This window comes from Nannobrachium achirus (genome assembly GCF_963921795.1).
Source record: "Nannobrachium achirus genome assembly, chromosome: 18".
NCBI lineage: Eukaryota > Metazoa > Chordata > Actinopteri > Myctophiformes > Myctophidae > Nannobrachium > Nannobrachium achirus.
Window position 1 is genome coordinate 51319462 of NC_137825.1, and position 24800 is coordinate 51344261.

General features: G+C 41.2%; 1 protein-coding gene across 3 annotated transcripts; it reads left to right on the forward strand.

The window, feature by feature from the left end:
- On the forward strand, positions 1 to 24123 carry tdrkh (tudor and KH domain containing). 3 transcript variants are annotated; one of them, XR_013962976.1, is made up of 16 exons: positions 1 to 65; positions 6412 to 6557; positions 7248 to 7339; positions 8344 to 8545; positions 10533 to 10672; positions 11905 to 12009; positions 12568 to 12799; positions 13552 to 13718; positions 14557 to 14732; positions 15331 to 15395; positions 16094 to 16245; positions 17140 to 17244; positions 18997 to 19051; positions 22295 to 22372; positions 23251 to 23459; positions 23908 to 24123. XR_013962976.1 is itself a non-coding variant. In XM_080747624.1 (15 exons), coding segments are annotated over exons 1-14 (1695 nt in total). In that variant the 5' UTR covers positions 1 to 63; the 3' UTR covers positions 22351 to 22372; positions 23251 to 23658. The 3 variants fall into 3 exon arrangements, 1 of the variants encoding a protein (XP_080603750.1); XR_013962977.1 differs by having other exon boundaries at positions 11905 to 12003; XM_080747624.1 differs by lacking the exon at positions 23908 to 24123 and having other exon boundaries at positions 23251 to 23658.
- Positions 24124 to 24800: the final 677 nt, after the last annotated feature.

The following is a 24800-nucleotide window of genomic DNA, read 5'->3' on the forward strand; positions in this document are numbered from 1 at the left end:
CAAAGGGGGGCGTTCTGTTCTGTGGAAGACACTGACAGCGGTCGCAGGAGAGGAAAAGTCTACATGTAAGTATTTTAAAAGATATATTTATCCTTGGCGTCGTTAAATATACAATCAACGTCCGTGTTTCATTGACCTTGATCGTGGTGGTACCTCCTGGGGTCGGATCATTTTCTGTGCATCTCTAAACCAAGCATCATGCACTGTAGCTGTTAGCTGGACATGTTAGCACAGCACAGAATAGTTTGTGGTCGTTCGGAGACTGCGGGGACACCCACAAAATGAATGACACATTGACACAAACCAAATGACATAATCCTATTCACAGCTAGCACTCATCCAGTAACATAACGAAGGGGTTTATTTACATTTTGCACCCACATGCAGGCTGCAATCCCAGGCAAGATATGCCAGAAGCCATTGCTCTTCTGGCAAATTGGCAATTAAGAAGAATCCCCCTCAAATCGTTTACACCAATAACCTATGATTGTATTAAACGTCTAAATAAATGTACCGCCCACGCTCTGGTTTCTTGTAGGCCTATCCCTGTCAAATATGTTGAGCTTGGGCTGGAGGAACAACATTATTCTGACTCGAGGGAGATGCGAAATGTTTGTGGTGCACCGAATGGCATCTCTGGCTCTATGGCAATAAATTGGGTCCTTTTCCTTACTTCCTTTGCATGTTGCCCATGTTACTGATGAAGGCTCTGTTCCATTTAGTGTAAAAACAGTGGTTCTCAAACATTTTAATTTCAAGGGGTACTGCTATTCTGCATGTTGGCTCACTGGAAACACACTGCCAAGCCATTGGGTCTCAAAGTGGGGGTCCAGGGACCTCTTGGTTCCTTGAGAGGGTTTCCAATGTGTGTAACGGGTCCATTAGGTTCCATGTGTACACTCTCAGCGTTATGGGGGTCCTTGAAATGAAAAGGTTTGAGAACCACTGTGAGATGCTAAATGGAAGGGAGCCTTCATAAGTGTCAGTGTGAAGAAGGAACTCATTTCTTGACAATAATATGGCTTGCCATAGAGCCTATGTCAAGGATCAGATGTGGTATATTCTGTTCTACCAGCAAGGGCAGCTGCCTCAGTCTAAACAGCAGGCAGGTTGGGTCCTATATTTTTACTCTTGCTACTTTAGTCTGCAGCAGGGCTTCCTGCCAGGCTTGTGGAGTGGAGCGGAGTCTGCACCTGGACCCAGTATTCTTGACTCAAGTCATACCGCCATCTAATGTATGAACCTGAGCATTATAGGGGACTACAATTTACAACACACACGTATCTATCATTGCTATAGAGAGTGTGTGTTACTGTTACTTGAGTGTCAGTAATAATAATCCCAATAATGTTGCTATAGAGCAGGGGTCTTCAACAGGACCTAGGGGGTCCTCAGAGCTACTACAGGGGGTCCTCCAAATCTTTGTGAAACTTGAAACTTTTTTTTTCTCCCTTTTTCATAGTAATCTCCTTTTTCATATTAACCACTTAAACCATGTGTCAGCGTCCATATTCTGAGAACTTATTTTTGGCTATTCTGAGAAGCCAAAAATAGCAGATCTACAAGCTCTCTTGTGAGCTTGTAGATCGGCTATTATCGGCAAGGGGAAAGAAGAGCAGAGTGAAAGCTCAAGTTATTTAAGTATTGATGGTTCAAGTGGTTAACATCTGAAAAAAACAAATTGACATGAATCCTAAAATACACTGATTATTATGCTGTCAAACGATTAAACTATATGGAATCTATGATAAGGTTGTGGGGGTCCCTGCTTCATCTCTCTCTCAACTGAGGGGTCCTTGGCCTGAGAACGTTGAAGGCCCCTGCTATAGAGTGTTTGTTCAGTAACAGTGGTCTCTTACCTCTTTAGTTTAGTAATCCGAAATTCCAGTACATTTTCAAGTGGGTTGCCAATTATAGCCAATCAGGAGAGAGTACCTGTTTATCAGCTTCAATTCAAGTCTCTTAGTTGTGTGACTTGTCATCACCTCCAATTTCACTAGTTTATCCATAATTAATTTATCTGTATCCTAAAAGTGATTGGATAAAAATTGGTATCCTGACCTTAAAATTGATTTTATCAAAGACACAGAGACAAAAACTATACAGAGAGCTATTTAACACTTATTTTGATATATGGATATCACTTACTGCACCTTTGAAATAAATCATACTCCCAATCCTGTGTTATTTTTAAAGGGCTTTCTATCTGCCTGTAATGTTCTCTACTACTACCAAAAATATATAAAAAATGGTGTCCTCAAATCCCACTTTCCTCAACTCGTCCACCCTTACCTTTTGTTTTCTGGCATCTCCTTGTAACTATTCATGGCGTGTTCCACTGACCCTTTCCCCTGACAGAATGGTTCCAAAGAGAACAAATCAGCAGTGCAGTAGAAATAAAGTGTCAACCAAAAGAGGGCGATGTAACCTTTTTTTAATTATTATTATTGAATTTCAATTATTGTGTGACCATAGACAAAATGCAGTACACAATCATAGACTGTAAAAATATATATGGACAAAGCGAAGCCATTGGTTTCTATGCAGCGCAAATTACACATTTTGGGTCCTTGGCATGGGTGTCGCCATCATAGATTGTAAAGGCACCAGAGGATGCTATTGGCTGCCAACGGTCACGTGCAACCGCAAGGATACTTGGGAGAATGTGGTCGGAGCCTCCCGAAATACAGCACACGGAGAACAACACAGCCGGCTGGTATCAGCTTAGTTGGCCACGTCCCCCGCAACTTTATCATCAATTTTAACATAAATGGGACCGTATTTTCACAAAATGCATATGATGGTGATTGAAAGGCAATTTTTAACTAGTGATAGGAACCATAAAGTATTTATGAAAATGTTAATTAAGGTTAGAAAATGAATGGGGTCCAATGGAGAACAATTCTTTTTGCGATCGGCCGGGGGGGAAAACAGCGCAACTAGCGGCCAACCATAGGAAGTTTTAGTTCTGTATTGGAGTCATTTTAAATCGGCGGAACTATGCCCCTGTACACAATGCAAGTGCAACTCATCCATATCAACAAATTGTTAACTTAACCCAATGTTGCCCATTTAGGCAAGGTATGGTTTCACATTCTAAGCACTTTTTAATGTAAAATATCTCTTTAACCACTTAAGTCCTCAGTGGTCCTCAAACCTTTTTCATTACACCCTTTTCTTACATTTTCAAGATCCTTTGGAAATTGCAGATCTACCAGCTGTTAATGCTAGATAAACACATTTTGCTGGGGGCCCCTGGAACCCCCTCCACCCGAGACCCCACGTTTGATAACCATTGCTCTGTACTTAAACAGACAGTAAAACAAACCTGTCTGCTTGCTGGTGCTCTACAAGCCTCCAGCTCAAAAAGGGTGTCTCAGTTTGAACAGTAGTTGTTCCGGCTTGTGATAGAATCATAAAAGTAGAACAGGATACAGATTGTTCTGCAAACAGGCCGTCTGATCTGGTCTAGGCGTGGCCTAAACTGGAAACAAGCAGAAGAAGCGGTGTCGCTTTGTTTTGTTATCCCCATTTAAATGTTCCTGAAGTGTAGTCTTGCCAGTAGATACGAGTCAGACTAATACATTAAGCAAAACTAAAAATAAGCAAAACTACGCCACACCAAGGGGTTTTTTACTAGGCCCTAAAACTAAACTATGCCCATTTGTGTTAAAACTGTTTCCGGTTTGATCTTTCCGGCCAAAGTGTAGTCCTTTGACTACAACATGACGTAGGCTGTTTCCGCTCCCGACCGGATCAGAAACCCGAAAATGGTACTGATCCCGGGGACTGCCCATAAGTCCTACATCCCAATAGTCCTACATCTCATTAGTCCTAATTTGGTTAGGGTTAGGTTTTAGGGTTAAGTTTAGGCATAGTTTTACTGAGGTTTGGGTTAGGTTTAGGCATAGTTTTACTGAGTTTAGGTTTAGGTTTAGGCTTGGTATTTTCACCAGATTGGGACTAATGGGATGTAGGAACAATGAAATGTCGGACCAATGCCATGGCACCCTGATCTCAAGCTGCATCTCGTTTGAATGCTGCCAACATTTGCTATTATTTTTTTACTGAAACAGTTAGAACCTCGATCCAATAAGATCTGGGTAATTTTGTCCCAGGTCTTCCAAGATGGACGTGGGAGTGTCCAAGTCCCACATGTTCCTGCAGCGCAGCCCCAGAGCCCTCTTCTCCCAGTGAGACACGCCTCTGCATGCTGGTGGTGTTGTGTCCCGCTCGGTCCCTGGTTCTGAGCGGGCAAATGTTCACTTAAGTGTTGGATAACCTCCAGCTGGGGGTGGGCGATATGGTGACGATTATCGCTGAGACGATACAATGTCTCCACGATATGCCTTTTCAGAGCTATCGTATATAATGTGATACAATGAGGGAGCCTTATAAAAAAAATCCTGTTGAATTGTTAATACAGAGATTCATTGCAGAATTCATTTAAACCCGCATTTTTGGTCTAAATCAGTAGTTCTCAAACTTAACAATGTCAAGTCTCCCCTTAAAGGGTAAGACCACCCATTTTCAATATTGAACTATGTCATTAATATACCTTAGAGGAGTTGTGTGGAAATAGAAAAAAAGTCCCCCCCTTCTGTGTTGCCTAGAACTGGAGGATTGATGTTGGTGTTTGTATTGTAAATTACAACTTGATGACATCACACATTGTACTTTACAACCCCAAAATCAATCCTCCAGTTCTAGGCAACACAGAAGGGGGGGAACTTTTTTTCTATTTCCACACAACTCTAAGGTATATTAATGACATATTTCAATATTTAAAATGGGTGGTCTTCCCCTTTAACTCTGACAGTAAACAAATGAAACCAAATGGACCCGCAAGGGTCCATTTGGTTTCATTTGTAAACTGTCAGAGTTACATACTTGTAAGGGTCAATTTAGACCTCCCAAAAGGAACCCAGAGTCTCCCTGGACCCCACTTTGAGGACCACTGGTCTAAATGGTCTGTTACTCCTTTTTCTTTTAGTTACCTTGTAGATGGTTGTACTAACCATAAAAAAAACAACATGAAAAAGAATTGTGATAAGTTTGTGTATCGTGATACCGCTTGGGAAAATATCATAATATTGTATTTTTCCATATCGCCCACCCCTACCTCCAGCTCATTGTCTTGTCATACCCTGAGTTATAGTTAGAGCAGTATAATGATAAAAAGCCCTGTAAAGAATTGGGGCTGTATGCATCCTGTGCTTTTAATGGACTGACTGGAGGTTTCCCAACTCTGGTATTTAATGTGTGTGCTGCAGCTTTGGGGTTGTTGTCTCCTGCAGTCTGACTCAGGCTTGAGGTCGCCTAATTTTGGCTTGTCGCCTTTAAAGGCACCATAGCACTAAATGTCCAGTTGTTTTGTGTGTGTAGTGTGTGCTTCTGCCCTTGTATGTTGGTGACTGACATTTTGCCAATTGAAGAAGTACTGACGGAGGTACTTGAGTAAATTAAATTATATTTGACTGGCTAACTTAAATGTTTGATCTGTATGATGAATACTTTTTGGATGAAAAAAAGCCAGCAACAAATTAATAAGCTCTAGAGACTGATGCAGTCTGAGTGCAACGAAAAGACCTGCTTTTAAAGTGCGGGTGCCATGATTTCCCCCCCTCTAAAACATGATTATCAGGTATTATGATTATACTAGGAGGAAGATTTTTTCCAAAAAAGTGTACAGAAAGAGTTAAGATGATGTTTTTATGTGGCCACACCCACCAGTTCATTGGTATGCGTGGTTGTCATGGTGGGTGGTGACCCAGCTGAAGTTAGCCACACCCACGTATGTTGGGTGAATGGTAATTAGGGGAGGGGTTGATTCTGTGATGTAATAAGTGTCTGTGTTTTTGGACCGGCACATTTAACCCCACAAGGTGGCAGCCTCCAGCTAAAACCCAAATAGAAAGGCAATACATAATTGCTCATAACAACCACACCAGGGGGTCTAATGAAGTACTGTCAACCTCCTATAGACACATGAAAACCAGAAAAAGTACAAAACTATGGCACCGCCTCTTTAACACAGACTAAATTTGAAGTTGCTGAATATGCCCACAGGTTTTAGTAATTGAATAGTCATCTCAATCACGTTTGTATTGCAATGTGTGTTGTTGTGGACAATGTTACCATAATGTGAATGCTCCCATATCACTACAGGCATGGTCTTGACTGCTGATATTAATCAATTTTCGGATGTCTGTATGGTTTCAGAAAAGGTGTAATTAGCATTTACCATAATTGTTTGCTTAAATTAACATCATTTAGAGATTAATCAAATAATTGCAACGTTGGTTGCAGGCAGCCCTACTCACAACACATACTGAATGACGTTGATGTTTTTATGGTGGTCATTGGACAAACATTACAAGTGGAAGGTTACCCCCACATCTCTCCCCTCAGGTGGAGTCTTCCACAGCGGGTCATGGATGCAGTGAAGGAGAGCACCGCCATGAGCTCAGGCAAGATGGTGGCCCTGGCCGCGGGGCTCTCCGTCGGGGCCACCGTGGGCTACATCGTCTACAGACAACTTGGCAGCACCGACAACTGTGAGTTTATTCCCATTAACCCATCAAGGCTGGGAATGCATTATTACTTTAACCATTATGTTATGCTTTAGCTATTGAGAAATACCAGATCTACAAGTTCACGGTGCTGCACTGCAAGCTTGTACATCTGCTATTTTTGAAAAAATATTGAAAGATGTTCTTTGAATATTTTGACCCAAAGTGTCTTCTAAATCCTTCTTAGGTTTAAAAAAAAAACAAAACAAAAAAACGTGTGTTTCTATTTCAGTGGTTCTCAAACTTTTTCATGTCAAGGACCCCCAAAATGATATGTATTTGTCCACGGATCTCATCTCAAAATATTTAGTTCCAGGGACCCCCAGAAGCAAAATTTCTATTACAAATTACATTTTCACATCTTTTAAAAATAGCTAAAGTATAACATCATTTTATAGACCATGTCTTCTAAATCCTTCTGAGGTTTTTGAAAAACGTATGTGTCTATGAACAGTGGTGCGCAAACCGTCGAAAGACCCCCAAAATTGTATGTATGACACTGAGTGCCATGCTATGAGCTTGTATATTTGGTGTTATTGAATAGTCGAAGTATAAAACAAAGGTGAGTGGTTAAAATGTAAAGGGTTATTTGACGTCCTTAGTCATTAGATCGATGTTATTATTATTATGCCAAAGGATTAAATGCAGCTACTGCATTTGTTTTGTCATTGACAGCTCGAATGGTGAATGCTGAGGAGTCCAAGATGACGATTCCCATTGAAGTTTACAGAAATATTTGCAAATGCCAAGCCACATTTATGGATACGGTGAGTGGAAATGCTAAACAATTCTTGGAAGTGAGTTTAACAGACATTTGAAAGGTTCCTCTGCGGTCCTGTCTTTGGATCTTACACTTCACTTTAAAGCCCCCTTCCATTATTTTGAACATTTTCCCATGCCCATACATTAATTCCAGGGGCACCATAGACCAATAGTGGCCAATTATTTTTAGCCCCTTTTTCTCCCCAATTTAGTTATGCCAATGTATTCCTCCCCACACACACACTTCTGTGTTGTCACTGCAGTCGTATCCTACTGACTGACTGACTGACTGACTGACTGACTGACTGACTGACTGACTGCTAGTGAGGAGCCTCCACCAGGAGGATGCAGTGTAGACTCTATCAAGAGGAGTAGGAAGAAGGCCCCACTGACAGGTGCCACCCCAGCCCGTAGGATTACATGCAATGTCGCCCAGCCCTGCCCAGCTTCCCTCCCCCGAGCATAGGCCAAATCACCCTTTGTTGGCCTTCTGGTTGGTCCCTGACTGACCAACCAGCAGGCTCTATCTGCCTTGTCCCGCCCTGGTTCCGCCTTTTTTATGTTGAATTTGCTAAAACATAATTTTTGGAGAAATAAAAACATTTAAAAACATGCTGAGTCACTATACTGCCACTGAGCAGCTCCATTTTCGAACCCACAACCCCCGTAATGGTGGGCGCTACCCACGCACTTAACATAGACCTGTTTTGACAAATATATGATTTTCGCGTAAAAGAAAAAAAGTATTACAGTAAGCTGCCCTTCTTGAACCAGTACTTGACAGAATATTGCCAACTACTGTTCCTCTCGCTTTGAATTGACTGTGAGAATAAACCTGCTAATCCGTCTGGTTGCCGTAGCCGTTGCCTACAGTGTTTTCAAACCACCATGGTTTGAAACCGGGAGTAAGCTTTGCTGGAGGCAGTATTGGTGACTTGTGAGCTCTGTTACGCGCAGTGGCACTACTGTCGCTAACTCTGTTTTCTCCTCTTTCACTCACACATTTTAGGTGAGACAGAAATCTGGAGCTCATGTAAAGGTGCTTTCTGAGCTGGGCGAGCCGGGATCCCAGGCTGCTGTGTCCCTAGTGCTTCAAGGGTCCCCGGAACAGGTGCTGCTGGCCAGCTGTGTGTTGGAGAACTTGGCCATAGATTGTGAGCCAACGACTGAGACCTTAGTGGTGCCTCAAACTGCCTTTGGGCGGATCATAGGTAACTTAATCGAGATGACCGTGTTTTTTGGTTGAGTGAACTAAGATATCTAGACCAGGGTTTCCCAAAGTGGGTACCTGGACTGCCGTGATGCCTGTCCACTGTCCAGGGGTCTGTCCGGGGGCCTGTCCAGGGGTCTGTCCAGGGGTCTGTCCGGGGGCCTGTCCAGGGGTCTGTCCGGGGGTCCACATTTGGAATTCATCAATATCACTTCAGTTTAACCACTTAGACCCTCTATGCTTAGAAATCAGACCTGATTTGCACTGTACTTGATGAGTTCTTATCCATCTAGCCCAGGGATGTCAAACTCAAATACACAGTGGGCCAAACTGTAAAAAATTGTTCAAGTTGAGGGCCGGAATGGTTCATTGTTTATTTAAACGTGGACTTGCGCTCACGGGCCCTTGATACTCGCCGATGCATTAACAGTGCATTGTGGGACTTGTAATATTATGGTGGTGTGTGTGTAGCAGAGTGACTCGGCCTGATGGCCTCAAAAGTCTAATATCTTCCCCAGTCCATACGGATATCCCTTTGCTCTGATGGTTAAGATGTTGGACTTTCATGCGGGAGACCTTGGTTCGAATCCCAGGCGGTGCATGTGCAATATACCAGCGGGCCAATTCTAATCGTAATTAAATATCACATCCCGGGGGCCAAAGATAATTAATTCATGGGCCTGATTTGGCCCCCGGGCCTTGAGTTTGACATATGTGATCTAGCCCTACCTTCTTCACCAAAAATAGCTGAAACTTCTCCCCATCCTACTAATAAAGGAGCAAACTCACGCTCTAACGCTCTAACGCTCACGCTCTAACGCTCACGCTTATCTACGTTTATCTATTCACTCGCTTCAGCAACTGATCCCAAAGTTCACATGGTATTGGCCATTAGCATTATACCAACACTGACGGAGCCCGAATTTCATTTCTCCCAAATTAAAGCAGTTTAAATTAGCGTTTTCTTAACCACTTCTGTTGAACTCTGCTGTCTGTTGCCAGGGTTACGGTCCGTTCGTCCAGGCCATGGGATCTGTAGCCCCACACACACACCCCTTTCTCTCACAGTTAGGAATGTTTCTCTCTCTCTCTCTCTCTCTCTCTCTCTCTCACACACTTTCACCGGGTGCGTTTGACATATTTTGGAGCACATATCTTCGAACGGGTAAGGTCTAGTAATAGAGATTCTGCGGTTCAAGTGGTTAAATTGCACCTGCAAATCTGCAAAGCCCTTAAAAGTTTTTAGTTAGTTCTGATGAAAACGGATATTCCTCTGTGACATACTGTATTTTAGGGAGAAAGATTTGCATATTTACGTAGCGTAATATGATATGATATAAGATTCTTAAAGATGTGATTCAGTTCACTTGTTCCAACATTATAACGCCCGCTACCAACAACAAACTCATGCCTGTGATGGCATTTACTATTAGGGATGGGACGACAAGTGATTATTGTTTAGTGTTATAATCCGCTATTTTTTTTTAAATGTTCCGCCCTAGGGTATTGGATTTTGATTAGGAAGATAACATCATAAATCGCAATTTCTTTTGTCACAATAATCGTGATATGAAATTGTCATATCGTCCTAGGGCTGTCACAATTATTACATAATCGTCTAATCGTGATTATTTGACATTATCGCAATTATTTTGTCATAATCGTCATAATCGTGAATGTTGAAAAATGTCCGAAGTAGTGGAAATAGCAGATCTACAAGTAGATCGGCTATTATGTCAGTCATTTCTTTGTATATTTAGGTTATGTGTCATATCTACCATGTACAACTTCAAAGCCTACAAGCCAAACAGAAATGTAATTATCAACGACAAAAACACAATTAAATCGTTAATCGCCAATTATTTGAGTGACAATTAATCGTCATGTAAAATGTCATATCGTGACAGCCCTATATCGTCCCATCCCTAGCTTTCAACTAAATTCAGGTCTGCCTTGGTGCCACGTGGCCATACGTTGTCTTGTTTCAGGCCGTGGGGGCGAGTCTGTTAAGCTGATCTCAAGGACCACCGGGGCCAAAGTCATTTGTCCCAAGGACTCGGGACGGAGCCTGGAGGCCACAGGCAACGTCACCATCACCGGAACGCGCCAGGAAGTCAAACAGGCCAAGGTGAGAGAGACCCGACCGCTGCGATAAGTGAAGCTGTACTACCAATACTGGGCCTCTTGGATTATTTCTGCTGGGTCTGTGCAATTTGTATTGCTGTTCATTTGAAAATGAATGAACCCATTAACCCATTTAGGCCTAGGATTATTGACTGCTTTAACTACTGAAAAATAGCAGATATACAAGCTCACAGCGCGGCACCGAGTGCCGCGCTGCGAGCTTGTAGATCTGCTATTTTTGAAAAATCATGATTTTTCTTTTTGCAAGTCTTTGAATATATCTACTTAAAAGCTAACATTTGTAACTTTAATATTTGCTTCTGGGTGGTCCCTGGAACGACATATTTTGAGATGGGGGTCCGTGGCCAAATACATGTAATTTTGGGGGTCCTTGACCTGAAAAAGTTTGAGAACAGCATGATTTAGAAGAAGGATTTGGAAGTCGGGTCAAAGATCGGGTCAAATATATTCAAAGACTTGCACTCATTTTCACGATGTGCGGCACTCGGTGCCGCGCTGTGAGCTTGTATATCTGCTATTTTTCTAAAGTTAAAGCATAAAATAATGGTTAAAGTGGTTAAAATCGAACGCGACTTAGGGGCGTTCCAGGTATTTGAGAGTTAAGTCATTGACTGCTCTATCCCAAGTTTCCCGAGTTATTCACGTTGCTATGGGCCCGAGTTGGGGCCAAAATTGCATTACATTAGATGTTTTCTTTTTAGATGTTTTCTTCTTTTTTACTTCCTACTATCTACCTGGCATGATCGCGATAGCGAAAATACATGTTTGACCCCCCAAACCAACCCCATCTTTCATCTTTTCACGGCAGCCATGTTTGTTTACATGTGAAGAAAACATGATGGCTGCTGGCTGCAATCTCATGAATGCCTGAACGGATTTGTATGTACTATATTATACAGTATATATATTTATATTTATTTGGCCGTGGACCCCCATCTCAAAATATGTTTTTTTCCAGGGACCCCCAGATTTGAAGATTTGAGTTACAAAAGTTCAATTTAAACATATACTTATTCAAAGATTTCCAACGACCTTCATGGTTTTTTCAAGAATGGCAGATCTACAAGCTCATAGCACAGTAGAGCCTGTAGATCTAATGTATGAGCTTGTAGATCTACTGTTTATGAATAGCTTAAGTATGAAGTAATGTGGTTAAAAGTCTGGTGACACGCTTGTCACTAAATGGGTTAATTGATTCATGTTAACTATTTTCAGGAGATGATCCTAGAGAAAGTCAGGGAGGACCTGACGATGAGAAAGATGATCTCCCAAGCCTCTGCCCTCCGCCACAAGCGGGGACCCCGGGACCTCGAGGTACAGGTAGGGGTGGGCGATATGGTGATATTTGAGAAGTCTCCACATATGCCTTTTCAGGGATATGGTATAAATTGTGATACAATGAGGGAGCCTTATACAAAATCCTGATGAATTGTTAATACAGGGATTCATTGCGGAATGCATTTAAACCTACATTTTGGTCTAAATCAGTAGTTCTCAAACTTTAAAAATGTCAAGGTCTCCCCCTTAACTCTGACAGTATACAAATGAAACCAAATGGACCCTTACGGGTCCATTTGGTTTCATTTGTATACTGTCAGAGTTATATACTTGTAAGGGTCAATTTAGACCTCCCAAAAGGAACCCAGAGAGTCCCTGGACCCCACTTTGAGGACCACTGGTCTAAATGAACTGTTACTCCTTTTTTTCTTTTAGTTTTGTTTTTACCTTGTACAGTAAGTGGTTGTTGTCAAGTAACTTGGAAAAATAACCACAAAAACCAACATGAAAAATAACAGTGGTAAGATTGTGTATCGTGATACAGCTTGGAAGAATATCGTGATATTGTATGTTTTCCATATCGCCCACAACTACCTCCAGGTACAGATGCCACCGGTGGAGGAGGTGAAGCCGCTGGCGCTGAACAACAACGGTCCCTACGCCGTCAAAGCCGAGGAACAGGAGCACCTCGAGGCCAAAGGCGCCGATGCAGAATTTGACGTGACGCGTGACGACGAGGCAAAGGAGCTCCGGGTCCCAAATCTGGAGATAAACGCAGAGGAGTCCGATAGCGTGTCACCAGACTCGCTGTCTGACGTGTCCAAGTTTGAAAGTAAGCACAGGCTTATTTCCTCCTGATTAATGACTTGTTATTACTGTACAAAAGTTTGGACATTTTGGCTTCTCACACACTTAGTCAGCGGATATTAATAAAACCTGGGAATAAATTCCTTACCAAACAATTTCCACTCAAATGTGTTGTGAGGAAAGGTAAAGGTGTCTAGTAACATATCTAACAGAGTTTGAAATTCAAAATCCCTAGGAGAATCTTTGACAGCTAGGGTAACTTTGGGTCTCATTCACTTATAGTATAAAGGAAAGAATTTCTCCCAAAAGAATCTGCCTTCAGTGGGATTTGAGGGGTCTAACTAGGTTTTTCAATTATTATGAATGCATTGTTTTGCATGAAAAACATTCCTTTGGCTAAAAATGGACCCCACAATACGATGGTTTAGTGATGAGTCATCACTTTTCACAGTTTCTTGGGGTCCACATTTAGCCCAAGGAATATTTTTAGTGCAAAACAAATGCTTGCCATGGATTCAGAATAATTAAAAACACCTAGTTAGGCCCCTGGTGTTTTTAGCAGATAACGCATAGGCGTTGTGAGCTTTAGATCTGGAACTTGGTTTTTCCCCATCACACAAAGATTTGGAGGACCCCCTGTAGTAACTCTGAGGTCCCCCTAGGGGTCCCGGAACCCCTGTTGAAGACCCCTGTTCTACATAAATAAATGCTGAGTGCATACCGGTTGTCAGGGATTCTTCTACTGTAAGGTCACGTTTTGACTCTTATTGTGTTAAGTTCCCAGCCCGGACCTGAGCTTCCAGCCCGATGAGCACCTGGAGGTCTTTGTGTCCGCCTCGGAAAACCCAAGCCACTTCTGGATCCAGATCCTCGGGGTGCGCTCCCTTCAGCTGGACAAGTTGACCGAGGAGATGAACCGCTTTTACAGCAACGATAACCTGACTGTAAGGCCAAATCTTGCAGCCTGGGCATTCTGTTGAGGGAAACAATGTAGTGTATACACACACACACACACGCGCGAGCGATGGGACGATATGAAAATGTCATATCACGATTATTGTGACCTAAATAAATCGTAATTTTCGATATTATCGTGATAATCCAAATATCCTCAACATCCATCCTCCTGGGGCGGAACATATGCCAAAAAAATAGTCGATCTACGTTAAATCAGCTATTTTTTGGCAAAGAGATTTGGTAGAGGGTGTGGGAAAAAAGGACTGTATCAAGTATGTTATTTCCAGGTCTGTTTTATCAATTATAAAGGGTTTAAATGGGACCGGATATGCAGATCAGCAAATAAAAGTTGAATTGATCCCAGTGCATGACTGAGGACAATTTCACGATAAATTTAAATCTCCACAATACGATTATCATGAGTGTTTCTTATCACGATGAACGATAATAACGATTATCGTCCCATCCCTAACACACACACACACACACACACACAGAATTGTTAATGAATTTCATGCAATTAGATGCTTGTAAGGTTGAGATTTACTACTCCAGGAACCAAGTTCCATTATCCTTATCCACCTCTTCCCGCAAGACTTTACTGTAGCATTATCTGCGGGACACTTCCGGTTAACAGCAGACATGCAAGCTCACGTCGCGTCGCAGATGCAACCGTTGTGAGCTTGTAGATCACACTCGGCTGCGACGCCGGAAATGCCGCTCGCCTTCTGCGCAATGCACAATGGGATGTTGGAAAGTTGTGGATAATCTTAAGAATAAGGATTATCTTGAGTGTCTAAACAACCACGGTTTTATGTCCTCCAGGAGCAAAAGGTTGAGACCATTGTGGTGGGGGACATTGTGGCCGCCCCATATCGTAGAGAAGGCAAATGGAACCGAGCCAGGGTGCTGGGGGTCCTGCCCTCAGGCTTGGTGGATCTGTACTATGTGGATTTTGGAGACAACGGGGAACTACCCAGAGACTGCCTCCGCAGTATGAGGTAAAGACGTGGGGTGGGTTATAATCAATGTATAGGAGATGCAGAGGCCATGTAATGCAGTGTTGTTTTTGACAGCCAATTTTGATTTAGTTTAAGTCATAGTCGTTTGAATAAAATGCCATTTAGTTTTAGTCATAATTTAGTCTAATTTTAGTCTACTAAATATCATAAGATCTTAGGCGACTAAATCTACAGTTGCTTTAGTCAACTGAAATGTATTTTGGCAGGCCTTGATGGCATCATAATGACTGATTTTACACTTGTTTGAGTGCTGAAAATAGCAGATCTACAAGCTCACAAGGCGTCGCAGCGCGACCTGAGAGCAACCAAACATAAAATGACTCTTCTCCACTAGTCCCTCCCTTTTAGTCTTTTTAATGTTTTAGTCTAGTTTTTATTTTGTTGAAAAAATTGTCAATATATTTAGTCTTAGTTTTAGTCATCACTGCTTAGTTTTTATTACGTTTTTATTTAGTTTTCGTCAGTGAAAAAAACGCAGTCGACAGACATTTCTCGTCATAGTTTTAGTCGAGGAAATCAACACTGATGTAATGACTAAGTACAGAAATGACACAATTGTTCTGCGTTCACGTTTCAGGAGCGACTTCCTCAGTTTACCGTTCCAGGCCATCGAGTGCAGCTTAGCAGGGGTGAACCCAACAGGTAACCCACACACACACACACACACACACACACACACACACACACACACACACACACACACACACACACACACACACACACACACAGTTATTTTGCTGTTTATCAATCTAGATATTCAAACTACAGTTGTGCTCGTCGAAATTATTCAACCCCCTCTGAAAGAATTGTTCATTAGTGCCACTGTTCCTTTGACTTACAGTAGAACTTGTGAATTATGCTCAAAACTGTACTTTTTGAAACATTCAGTGTCTTTGCAATTGTTTTATAATATCCTTTTCCTTTTTTGTACAAAGCAATAATCTCTCCTCTGAACTTTTCTGACCATTCCTTAGATTTAGCCATGTTTCTAACTGCTCTAATCAAAGTCAACAAGTCAACAAACTTCTAGTCAGGACAGGTTGCACATCTGACGCAACTATTTAAGCCCTTGATTAGTCGATTGCAGTTGATTACAGATGTTTTCAGGTGTAATTAAGAGTTGAATAATTGAAAGTGAAAGTGGCATTGAAAGAGGCATTTGGCATTGAATTTGGAAAAAAACACACACCAAAGTTACTTTTGTTGAGCTATTTACATTGTTCTTGTATGGTGTATTTATTTCATTCAGTTGTCAGTTTGTGAATTTAGCCAATAACCCAGATTTGCAGAGGGGGGGTTGAATAATTTTGAGCACAAGCTTGTATCATTTATCTCCCCAGGAGAGGTGTGGACTGAGGAAGCCCTGGATGACTTTGACCGGCTGGCATATTGTGCCGAATGGAGACCCCTGCTGGCCAAACTGTGCAGCTACTCTCATTCCGAGGTCTCTTCCTGGCCCAGTGTCAAGCTCTATGACAACAACGAGGGCAAGGTCTGTTGATATACCTGTGTTATGTTACAACTCTGGGAGACCACTATCTGTTTAGCCATTTAGAACGGGTACACATTATTGTGTATCATTATTTTATGCTTTAACTATTGAAAAATAGCAGATATACAAGCTCGCAGTGAGCTTGTAGATCTGCTATTTTTGAAAATTAGAATTTTGACCAGATTCTATAAGTGTCTTTTGAATCCTATGATTTTTTGAAAAACCAAGTTTCTTTTTTTTTTTTTTTTTTTTTTTTGTTTGTTTATTTATTTGCACATTTTAAAAGAACAAAAACATTGAGACAAATTATATTGACTTGGGTTGTGCAGGTGAGATTTAAAAAACCCACTTGGGTTTATAAAGTAATCTCACCTAAGTTAACAGGATAATACAAAATAATCCTAAAATAAAAATAACAGATAACATAACAACACAAAATAATACAATAAATGAATATGCAGTATGAAAAGTAAATACATTTAATAAAATAATCTAGGTCAGCAATCTGGCGAGCCATCGTCAAAGAAAAGGTCCTTTTCACTTAAATGGAGCTCAGTTAGTCTGTTCTTGAGAGACTACTATGTCAGTGGTTCTCAAGCTTTTTCATGTCAAGGACCCCCAAAATGATTGGTATTTGGCCACGGACCCGCATCTCAAAATATTTAGTTCCAGTTTTTAAAAACATGTAAAAAATAGCTTTTTTGGGGAATGTTCTATGAACATATTTTGAAATAATAGTCAATAAACAAAATGTAAGAAACAAAAAAACAAAGGGACTCATAAAAATCTGTCTGCGACCCACAAATGGGTCGCGACCCAATGTTTGGGAAACAGTCTATATCGTTGCTCTTCATAGTATTTTGGCGTTCTGTCCTCTGTCTGTGTGTTCTCCAGGCTGTGGACTTGGGTGAGGAGCTCGTGCAGCTTGGCCACGCTGTGAGGTCCCAGGACATGGGGACCGTCGATGGGGACAACCTTGGCTGTCTTCAGAGAATGCTGGTGAGTGGACTGAACGTTGGCTCGCATTAGGGCATTCACGAATAGTGATTTTTAGTATTCTAATTATTCAACCTCTAAGTATTTGAATAGTCGAATATTCGACAGGACTGCCCAAACTGTCAAATATTAAGTCAGCAAGAGGCGAACATTGTGAAAATAGCCGATCTACATGCTCACAACGCCTCGCGTTGCGAGGCGTTGTGAGCATGTAGATCTGCTATTTTCACAATATTTATCTGCGGAACCGAGTCACATTAAATGTAATACCTACAATTCCAAGTGCTTGTCAGGGTGGGGGTCCCCAGTTCAAATATGTTTATATTGGGGGTCACGGCCTAAAAAGGTTTGAGAACCCCTGGTATAGAGCATTAACAAATTCATCCACCAGGGGCATTGACAGCTCATTCTTATGACTTCCTATCTAGCCAAGCTTTATAAACTATATTTGTTTTTAAAGAGAAAACAATTTAAAAAAAAAGTGAATATTCGACTTTGGTGAACAACGTCGAATAGTGACTTTGATATTGGAATATTCGAATATTTGGTGAATGCCCTAGCTCGCATTCTTCCTCTCATGTATCACAGGCTGTGAAAATGGGTAAGGATAACAGCCTGAAATTCCTGTTATGACAGACTCTTCCGCCTGCTGAAAACATTGTTGTAATGTTGTTGAACATTTAATTAATGTGTTTAATGAGTGCATATCTATCATTGGTTGATACTGTTTGATTGTGGTATCGCATGCACCTGCCACCGGAATGGCTTATAAAAACCCTGTAACCCCCTCACTCGCTCTCTTCATAATCCTCCAGTAAACGGTTACACAGCACGTCGTTGTCTGACTTTTATTACAGCGTTTCTTCTCCAAACGAAGAACACTATAATTGTCACTCCTCTAACGCCTCTCAAACCATTAACTTCTTCAGTGCCATATTTAAAGTGGGACCTCTTATATTGCCGGTTCACCAACAAAGGGTTAAAAAAATAGTGTGCACGCTGGTGCACACATTCGTGCACAGATCATGCACTATGCATGTGCATGCTTTTCACAGCTTTCAAACAAAAAAATCCGCTTGGAAATCCGTTCAGGCATTCAGGAGAAGGCAGCCCTTATGTTTTCTTCAAATGTAAACAAACATGGCTGCCATGTTTGAAAGATGGGGTTGGTATGGGGGTTAAACATGCAATTTCGCGATCGCGATCATGGCTAGTACACTGTTGGAGGTCCAATTTTTTTTTTTTCAAAAAAAAAAGACGTCCAGAAGACGTCTGGCAGGGAGGTCCATAGTTAAAAAGACATTTTTATTATAGAAAACGTCTTTTTTGGCAGGGTATGAGTTAAGGGTAAAGCCTCTCATTGTCATTTTAGATTGGAACCACTTTAACCATTATTATTATTGTGAAAACCGGCACATCTTGTATGTCCTTCTGTAACACCTCAATTTCATTGACATTGTGACATCACGTGACATCACCTCATCAAAGATCAAACTTTCAAATCAAACTGATTCCCAGATGATGCCCTGTTAGGGCAACCACACATAATCCCTTTTATGCCCATAAAAGGGGACAAGGACTGAGAGACGGATATTCCCAGATGATGCCCTGTTAGGGTCGCTTTTATTATTAGACCAGGGTTCCGCGGCCAAACACACAATTTTGGGGGTTCTTGACATGAGTAACAACAAAATAAACGACTACATTTGTAGAATCCACCTCAGATCTTAATCCTCATCTCCTGTTCTTCCTTAGGATGATGTGATGGGAGCAACGTCAGAGCTGAGTCTGTCCTGCATCAGTCTGTCAGGTGGGTTTTAACACAAACTGGTTAATGGAGAAGTTGATCCGTCTCCCAACGAAACCCCACAAACTTCTGACGCTGTTTTATTTTTGGTGTTGATGATTGATGACGTGCCGTGACAGAGTCGCCAGCAGCTGCTTAACTCATTTGCTGCGATGGCCGTGAATCCCGTAAAAATCCCGCTGTACGTCCCTGCCACGCCCGTGAATCCCGCCAATGTGCTTTTAAATGATGTAATGCTAAATTAGACTCTCCCACAGCTCCTCAAAAAGTTTTAGCCTTCTATCTTATAAGGAAACCAAAATATCACACATCAAAGTGAGTGTGTTTGAAAACAAGAGTGTAATAAATGTATAAATCTCAATAAAATCAACAGAGAAGGAACAGTGCTGGCAACCGCTGCAGCCTCCAGCACACAGAATGCGTCTTTTTTTTTTTCCAGGCTCTTTTTTTTTTTTTTTTTTTCCCTCACTCCAACATGCATCCATTCACACACACCCCCATTCCAACACCAATGCCCTTGCCCTACAATGGAAGTGTTGCCAGAAGTCAATCTGAATGGCACCATGTAGGAAGCCCCCCAAGCGGAGGCTAGCCAGCCAAGCCTATAGCAACAACTAAACAGTTCAGCTCGATGAGACCGTTCTTCATAAATCAAACAAAATCCCGTGACATTTTCACTTCAAAAGCCATAATCTGCTATGAGCCTCCACAACCCACAGCTTCATAACCCCACACACCACACTATTGTCCAGATTTGCAGCCAACTAGAGAGAGTTGGAAGCATCTCTGCCTCATGACTGCCTGAACCAAAATAAACCATCACAACAAATAGATAACACATCTGCACCTCACCTCACGTCAGCGGGGGTCCCCTCGACTACATCCCGATCACAAGGCACTGCTCGCGGCAGAGTATATGTCCCCCCGTGTCCTGGACTCCTGGTCAAGCAACCATGTCGTGTCCGGAGGCTGATTTGACCACAAACAACATCTCTATTCGCGTCGGTAAAACTTATAAGACATCCTCGTCGAGCGTTAGCCTTGTCTTCTCCGTGTCTGCACGCTAACAGATGGATCCCACCGGGAACAGTGGAGTAAGCAATCGCGACGATTCATTGAAAGTAAGTTGCTTTGTTTTCATCCAAAGTTTCTGTGCTTCCCGTGTCGGTGTCCCGTTCCCTGCACGCAACGTGCAGACTGAAAAGAAAGTGAATATCGATCCATCGTGGCGCTCCTGCATCTCCCCCTGAGTGTGATCAGCTGCAGCATGTGTATCGCACACAGCATTGTAATGTTGTAATGCGTTCTTCTTGATGTGATCAATAACTCTATGCTTGTGATCCGTTCTAATATCCGGTTATTTACACAATCACATACATAAACGTTTCCGCATCCGGTATAGAAACGGACCTGATCAGCAACTACATATGGCAACTGTACAGGGGCGTCAATTGGGTATGGCAGGGGTATGCAGCTGCCATGCCTTGGCTACAGGGGGAAATAATAAAATGTACTTTTCATTGTGCCTGTTGCTAAGGTATGGCAACATGTCATGTTGCCATACCTTACCTTTTTCTGAACTGACGCCACTGCAACTGCACACTAACGGATCCCAACAGATTCAATTCGGTGGAGCTTTATTGACATGAGAAAACGCAAGTGGTTTGTACTCGCCAAAGCAAGTGTCACAAATAAAATAAAAACATTTGAAAATGGGTAACATAATACAGTTGGAGGGGGTACCATTCCCACCTGCTTAGCAATATATATTTATATATATATATATATATAGATCTGCTATTATGTACATGTATGTGTATAGCCTACAGTATAGTTAGTGTGAGTGTGTGTGTGTGTGTGTGTGTGTGTGTGTGTGTGTGTGCGTGTGCGTGTGCGTGTGTGTGCATGTGTGTGTGAGGAGGTACTGCAGACCATCGTGGGCCAGTCCAATATAAAAAGCGTATTTCTCTTTGTGTGAAGTAAGACGCCCTAAGGGCAAGATGTGGCCTATTACAGCACTATTACACAATTCCAGTTATACACAATTACACTTATTACACTAGTACACTCATCTGATAAGTGCCTGAAGCCATAAAGACAGATATCAAGTGAGTTATTTCCTTGAAAAGAGAACATTCACAAAAACTTAAATAACTCCTTTTCATTTGATTTTCAAGCTCGGAAAATCAAAAAACAAGGTTTTTGAAATGGCTATAACTATAGAATGGTACATCGTAAATGCAAGATTATATTTTTTTCGTGAAACTACAGCTTGTCCTCTTCCATTTCCAGTAATGTATGACATGGTCGTGCAAACACAGAATTTAGGAAAAATCTAAATATAAAAAAAAATATTCATTATACAAAATGGCAGTAAAGCCATACAGTGCAATGTTAAAATGGCAGCAAATGAGTTAACATGTCCCAGCAGCCGCGGGAGATGAAGGCAGGGAAGAGGTTGTAGAAGGAGACCGTAGTTTTGTAGATCAGTGTGGTCATGCTGTGTTAGAGGATGTATAAAGCGGTACACAGTATCTCCAAAGTCATGACGTCAACATGGATCTGTCCCATTTCAGTGTTGTTTTTGACAGCACATTTTGATTTAGTTTTAGTCATAGTCTTTTGAATAAAATGTTGTTTAGTTTTAGTCATAATTTAGTCACCTGAAAAGTCTAATTTTAGGCGACTAAATCTACAGTTGATTTAGTCAACTGAAATGTATTTTGGCAGGCCTTGATGGCATCATAATAACTGGTTTTACACTTGGTTGTGTGCTGAAAATAGCAGATCTACAAGCTTGAAATGCATTGTGTGTGCTGAAAATAGCAGATCTACAAGCTTGAAATGCATTGTGAGCTTGTAGAGCGGCTATTTTCCTGCGAAAAGATTTGATATAGGCTAGAGAGGGAAAACATGTGAGGTGCCACATATAGACTCCTGGGGGACCCCGAACAACTATATGCTTTAAGTGGTTAATTGAATTGGATTGGATTCGATCAATTTGCTAGTCCTATAACAAAGCATCAATTTGGCTGATGACACAGACAAATTGAAACGATGGGGATAATGCCACAGTTCCAGCAGGTGAAACTTTTATAAACGATATCTCTGAAAAGCCATATCGTGGAGACATTGTATCGTCTCAATGATATTTATCACCATGTATGCTTTTGATTGCTGCGTTTCTCATGTGTACAGTATGGTAACTGTCATTTATAACTAAACTATTTCTCCTCATACCTCCAGAAGTTGCCTCAATCTCAGGAAGTGTTGATGACGTACTCGACGATGAGCTGCTCTAAGACCAAAGATATGAGTGTTAAGGTATTCAATAACCTCCTGATTAATATCATAATCCATCTAAACCAGGGGTCTTCAACAGGGGTTCTGGGACCCCTAGGGGGTCCTCAGAGTTATTACAGGGGGGTCCAAATCTTTGTTTGAAAGGAACTTTATTTTTTTCCACACTAACCACTTGAACCCTAGTATCCCTATTCTGTGCTTTGAACATTAGCCAAGAATAGCAGTTTTCTTTTTTTTGTAGAGGGAATGTTTAAAATACACATCATACCAACAACCTACACTGACGATAGTTCTGTCAAACAAGTCTAAGCTGTCTTAAGAAATCTATGAACATCTGCAACACCATTTTATACAATGCGTAGTGGGGGTCCCTGCTTCATCTCTCTCTCAGCTAAGGGGTCCTTGGCCTGAAAACGTTGAAGACCCCTGACCTACACATTATAGAGGTCAGGTGTCTTGTTTCTGTGTAAAGGTTAGGGCTGTCACGATATGACATTTTACATGACGATTAATTGTCACTCAAATAATTGGCGATTAACGATTTAATTGTGTATTTGTCGTTGATAATTACATTTCTGTTTGGCTTTTAGGCCTTGAAGTTGCATTATGGAAGATATGATACATAACCTAAATATACAAATACATTCCTGACATATTTGACAACTTACTACTTAAAAAATAACATTGATAGTGGAAATAGCCGATCTACAAGCTCACAACGCGTCGCGATGCGACGCGTTGTGAGCCTGTAGATCTGCTATTTCCACTATTTCTGACAATTTTCAACATTCACGATTATGACGATTATGACAAAATAATTGCGATAATGTCAAATAATCACGATTAGACGATTATGTAATAATTGTGACAGCCCTAATAAAGGTGTCTTCTCCCCTCAGCTTCCAGCACTATCCACTCCATCAGTATAAATGGGATGAAGTGACACCCCCCCCCCCCACAACCACGAATCCTCAAAGAAGCCTTACCTACTTGTTATATTTTGCCTTCCGTTTCTGTTCAGCCCGTTGCTGCTTTGAGTGCTTTGGTTCCAGTTTGTTCTTACAGCGTTGTGTTCTAAACATAATTCCAGTATCGTTTGTGTAAAGCAGTGGTTCTCAACCTGTGGGTCGGGACCCCCAGGGGGGTCCCCAAAATATTTTGGGGGGTCCCCAGATGATTAACTTAATGTGCAACATTGTTTTCTCACTCAACAGTAAACGAACCGACACAAAGTTTAAGTTTATAGAGGGTATCTGCACATTTCTAAAGTGACATTGTAAGGACTTTTTAATACCTCTAAAACGACAAATTAAACATTGGCCAAATAGTCAAATATTAGAGGCAGACATTGTGAAAATAGCCGATCTACATGCTCACAACGCCTCGCGTTGCGAGGCGTTGTGAGCATGTAGATCAGCTATTTTCACAATAGAACCGTGTTATACAAAATGTACTGCCTCAACTCTTAGTGCTTATAGGGTGAGGGGGGTCCCCAGTTAAAATATGATTATTTTGGGGGTCACGGCCAGAAAAGGTTGAGAACCACTGGTGTAAAGCACTGTGACGTGACTCACGTGAGCGATCGGAAACCAGAAGGCCATTGTTGAAAGGTGATGTTTTATGTTGTACGATTTGTTTTTATTTTTATATTTTGTAAATTGTAAATCAAATAGATTTAAAGACACATTTATAAGGCTTCGGATGCTACTCTTAACAACTACTGAACATTATATTCAGATATTGTTTGTCTGCTGCAGAGTTATATAATGATAAAGGCTTAAATGTCTTAAATATTGTTGTGAATAAAACACTAAAGCTCTATATACTACACCATAAGTGTATATTGATAAATAAAGTTGGAGAGAATAAAGTGCAATGTCTTTATTTCAGATCACTGTATACGGTATATAAAAATTGCAAAGCTTTACTGTATAGCATATCGTCGCTGTTGGATGGAAACCTCATGTTTATTATTTTCAACAAAGGAAAATAACCTGTGTTCCAATTTGTCCAATGTATTATGCTATGATTGATTGATTGAAGAATGTATTCATTATTATTATTTGCATAGAAAATGGTACAGGTTCATGTCAACTAAAAGGATAAGCTCAAATAAGCCTAGACTTATTTAAATTTAGATCCTTTTTTAACTCGTAACATTGAATGACAGACAGATAAAACACAGTACTAGGCTGAGAAAACAAGAAGGGGAAAAAAAACAGTCATAAAAACACGATGCAAAAATAAATGGTATATACAAATAGAAAGGTCAGAGGGAGGTAAGGTTAGGCTAAGTTTGCTGTTTCCAGTTACGAGTAGCAGCCGCCAGTTATGATTTTATATGCGAGCTCAATAATTATAAAAACCCCAAAACATACTTTCACTTTAAAATAGCTGACCTACAATGTAGAGGCACAAGGTTGTTTTATGATCTGCCTAGATGTTTGTT

Bases quoted from the DNA above. Each gene is read 5' to 3' on its own strand.
- tdrkh (XM_080747624.1), top strand. The intron at 15,396-16,093 runs GTAACCCACACA...TTATCTCCCCAG, and splicing joins AGCAGGGGTGAACCCAACAG to GAGAGGTGTGGACTGAGGAA. The intron at 17,245-18,996 runs GTGAGTGGACTG...GTTCTTCCTTAG, and splicing joins GCTGTCTTCAGAGAATGCTG to GATGATGTGATGGGAGCAAC.